Source organism: Parasteatoda tepidariorum, chromosome 6 (genome assembly GCF_043381705.1).
Source record: "Parasteatoda tepidariorum isolate YZ-2023 chromosome 6, CAS_Ptep_4.0, whole genome shotgun sequence".
Lineage (NCBI taxonomy): Eukaryota > Metazoa > Arthropoda > Arachnida > Araneae > Theridiidae > Parasteatoda > Parasteatoda tepidariorum.
The window spans coordinates 71,758,701-71,763,094 of record NC_092209.1 but is presented as its reverse complement, the minus strand read 5'-3'; the positions used below and the strand labels follow the sequence as shown (position 1 = coordinate 71,763,094).

Below are 4,394 nucleotides of genomic sequence, written 5' to 3'. Positions count from 1 at the left end.
ACAATTCTTCTTCAATTTGAAAAGATTTTGCTTCACCTGTTAATATTCTATAGATTTTCTTCATTGTTTGGAAGCCAGTGTAATAATGAAAATTGATAAAAAATAGTAAAAATTGGAAAAAATTAACAAAAAACTTTAAAAAATGCATTAAAATGCAAAATACGCCCCAAAATTTAAGGAAAAATGCCCTATAAATCTAAAAAAATGCTCTAAAAGACAAAAAATGTCCAAAAATGCATAAAAATGCAAATGTCATCAAAATCCGGGCCTTAGTGATAAGTGATTACTCTAATTCGAAATTCAAGCATCGTAACATCATATTAAAAATGTTTTTTTTCTTTTTTAAATCATGCAGAACTTTATAGCAATAACCGTTGAAAAAGCAATCAAAACACAAAATAGACTTACAATGAAATCTGCACAGATTGAGCGCATTAAAAAGTGAAGACTCAAAAGTGCAATTCAAAATTTTCACATTTTTTTAGTTTTTAAGAAAAAGAAATTCATTGTGTTCAGAATCTCGGGCAGGCCGCAGGTTGTCAACCCAATTTATGCTAAAAAAAAACATCTCTAGGAGCACAGAAAAGTCTCCCAATAGTCTCCTTTTCCTGAAAATAGTTGCTTTTTTTTAGCCTATTCAAGCAAAAAAAGTAGCAATAGTCGCCTCAGGCCAAAAATAGTTGCAAATAGTTGCATTTTAGTCGCCTGTGGCAACCCTGTAATCAAGATTCATACAAAATCAACATGACATATAAAAAAATGAAAGAAAAAGTAATACATATAGTCTTTAAGTAAACCTTTAAATATCAAAAAATATTCTATTTACGGATGTTTTAAATAAGGTTTACATTTTTAATTTCACTTATTTAAAAATTTAAATGCCTCTGCAGTATATTTACTTATTTATAAATATAAAAATTAATGTCTGCCTGTTTGTCATTTATAGACACCTAAACCATCCAAACGAGAGAAATGAAATTTGGCATATTGTTTGTTAGAAGCACAGAGAAGGTCACTGTCGACATGAGAACAGTCTACTACAAACTGCTCAAGCTGGAATAATAAGATGGAATTTAGAGAAGAGAAAAATACTACCCTACATTAACATTGAAATAACACTTTCAGTTTTTGACATTTTTTTAAATTTCTCAAGAAATAAAAATATAATTATTTCATAAATTTAGAGGTGTTTAGGTCAAGCTATTTTTCATACTTATCAATAAAGTTTAAAGATTTCAGAGGTTTGAGAGACTGGCAATAAATTACAAACAAAAAAAGTGTTTTTGAAGATGTCAGAAACTATAGCAGTAAACTAGTATCAATTACTTTATTATATATAATAATTGCATAAAATTTTGCAAGCTTATCTTAAATATTCATTGAGGTAGGGATATACTAAAAAAATTAAATAAATAATAATTTTGTTATCTCAGGCTTTTTTGCTATAACTTTAAAAAAAAATGGTGCAATTTTAAATTAATAACAAAATTATCTTTGCAAAAAAAATTCATTAGAAATTATGCAAGATATGAGCATATAGAGTAGTACCTTCAATTGTGTAAAAGATATTTTAAAATATTTGTTTCATAATTTTGTTGTGAATCATATTTGGTAATTTATGAAAGAAGCCTGTTTGAATATCTTAAAAATATAAAAAATTTTAAGCAATTTTTGGCAAATTATGAAGAAGAAAAAAACCCTTAATGATAAGGGCTTTTTTACAAATTACTTTTCACAAGAATTATATATACCCTAAAATGTTTTTGGGGTTTCTATCTTACAGTATATTCTATTTCGCAGGGCATAAATTACAAAATTTTGAAAATATGTAGAAAAATTTTCAGGAAATATTAAATCATTAAAAAACTTAACATTTGATAGTCATTTCAAGAATTATTAGCAGTTAAACTCGTAGGGAAAAAAAAATGGAAAACAAGTATTTTGAGTAAGGTCAAAAGTGAAAAGTTGACTGAAGATATATTAAACTACTTACCTTAACAAAATGTTCAAGCAAGTAGCCCGCTTCTAAATATTTCCTTTTGTCTTTCAACCTCTCTAAAAAAATTAATAATAATTTTTCTTACACAATCTGAAATGATATAAAATGTACAAACACAAAATAATTTTCAAAATTACTTACTCAGTCAAGTAATTTAAAACAGTTATAAGTAAAAAAAAATTATAAACAGTAAAAACTACAGAAACAGTTATAGTTAAAAAAAATCATTAAACAAAAATTAATTCTGTACTCAAAAAATGTTGATCAACCTACCTACTATGTACTGACAAGTTCCCAGAACTTTCTGATCATTGTATTTAAGTTTATAAGCAAGATTTAAGGCTTCTTTCCAGTTCGCACTTTCTCTATAGGCTTTAAAAGCAAATTCATCAGCTTCAACTCTACTGAACACTAAACCAGCCTCATCATGATAGCCTTTGCTTTCTAGGTACATGCCATACTCAGTCCATATTGTCTAGAAAAGAAGAACTATGTCATTAAAAAAGTAATGAAGTATGCACGAGTATTAAAGAGTCAAAATATAAACTGTGATGTGCAGTATTCAGAGCTAATGAGCTGTAAGTAAAGAAATTTCATTTTATTTTATAACTGTCGCTGAACTGCCGACCCAATTTCATGGGTTTACGACTACTAAGGTTCAACTCTGTAGCGTTGTAATTTTGAACCCAATCCAAAAGACAAGAGAACTCCTGGATCGAGTACTGGGAGAAATTTTTGTCATTGTGGAGGACTTTTTGATGGAGCTAACCCGCATTTGCGGTACATGGAGAGGAAGACCACGAGAACCTCCCACGGTTAGCCTGACAGCAAGGGGACTCTAACCCATGATCCGTCTACCACTGAGGATATTTCACGTCAGCACTGTGGTTGGTGCAAGGCGGATGCGTAATTTGTATCAACTGGGATTCGAACCGGTTCGCCTCATTGGAACGCAAATGCTCTATCCCCTGAGCCGTTGCGGCTCAAGTAATGAAATTGTTGTCATTACTTTTTTCGTAGTTTGTAACGCAATTTTGAAAAAATGTAGTAGTGAGTAGCACAATACAGAAAAATAATAATAAATACGCTGGTTTGTAACAATGCCGTGCATTTACTTATTGTTATTTTGGTAAAGGAACAAGGTTCAAACGAAACTAGTTATTTGAATCTGATTGGCATAAATCTTAAGTGAGTCCATTGGAGAGAGAGAGAGCGTATTAGTGAATCCATATTAGGGATGTCCCAGATGTACTTAATTTAATTTTTCTTAATAAGTTAACATAAGGGTTAAACATTTAACAAAATCTTTGATAATTTTAGAGCATTTCTTGAAATAAATATTCTCCCAAGAAGTGGATAATAAGTTGGAGGTTGAAAAAATAAATTTGTAAGAAATAAAAAGGTTCATTTATTATTCTAAGCTCCTTTATACATTTTTTGTAAAGTAGCTTTAGTTAACTGCAAAAAATGCATTTTTCTGCCTTTCTGAACATTGACCTCAAATTGTGTACAGTAATCACATGTAAAAAAAATAAAAAAAATCTTTTTTTTTTCTGGTTAGTAATGACAAGTAGGGCAATAACAATCGACAACAAACAAAAGGTAAAATACATTACATAAAATATTAAATGCATGCAAATAGATGTGAGGACTCAAATAAGAAATATATAAATAAATATAATTTCATTTTCTAATATTGCCAAATAAAAAATAAAACAAGCTTCAAGTTCAAATAAAAAAAAAAGTTGTTGTTGTTAATTTACGTCGCACTAGAGGCACAATGGGCTATTGGCGAGGGTCAGGGAAACATCCCGGAGGATGATCCAAAGACATGCCATCACAATTTTGATCCTCTGCGGAGGGGGTGGCACCCACGCTTCTGTAGCCCGACGACCTGCCCGCGAAGTCGACCACTTTACGGTAGCACAGTTTAACGAGGACCGATACCGCACACCCTCGGTCCCTACGCAGACTGATCCAAGTGGTCACCCACACGCACACTGACCGCAGCCAGTGATGCTTGACTTCGGTGATCTGCTGGGAACCGTGTCTTAACCATCAGTCCACTGCGGGACAACAACAAAAAAAAAAAAAAAAAAAAAAAAAAAAAAAAAAAAAAAGAAATTTTTATCAGTTAGAGTTTAACATATAGGAATAAGTATTTTAATATTTTTTGTTTTACGTATTTTCAGTTTGAAACAAACAAGAGCTTTTAAATTCGATGGAATTTGGGATAGAAAGGCATTAGTGGTTAAGACTAGTTTCGATCAGTCTGTAGACAACATTATGAACTGAAAATCAAGAGAATTTTATAAAAAATTTATATCAGATACAAAGATTTTATTAATCAAAAACATTGAACATTTGAGACAATTTACTTTATTTTCCTGAGAAG

General features: G+C 30.5%; 1 protein-coding gene across 12 annotated transcripts in view; it reads right to left on the bottom strand.

The window, feature by feature from the left end:
- The window catches only part of LOC122268373 (elongator complex protein 1), a 70,816-nt gene that overhangs the window by 6,899 nt on the left and 59,523 nt on the right, over window positions 1–4,394 (bottom strand). For all 12 annotated transcript variants that reach the window (XM_071182573.1, XM_071182576.1, XM_071182570.1 and 9 more), the window contains exons 26-27: window positions 2,273–2,474; window positions 1,994–2,055 (exon numbers count right to left, since the gene is read on the bottom strand). In XM_071182573.1, the coding sequence (XP_071038674.1) occupies window positions 1,994–2,055; window positions 2,273–2,474 (264 nt within the window). The remainder of the gene's footprint in view (window positions 1–1,993; window positions 2,056–2,272; window positions 2,475–4,394) is intronic.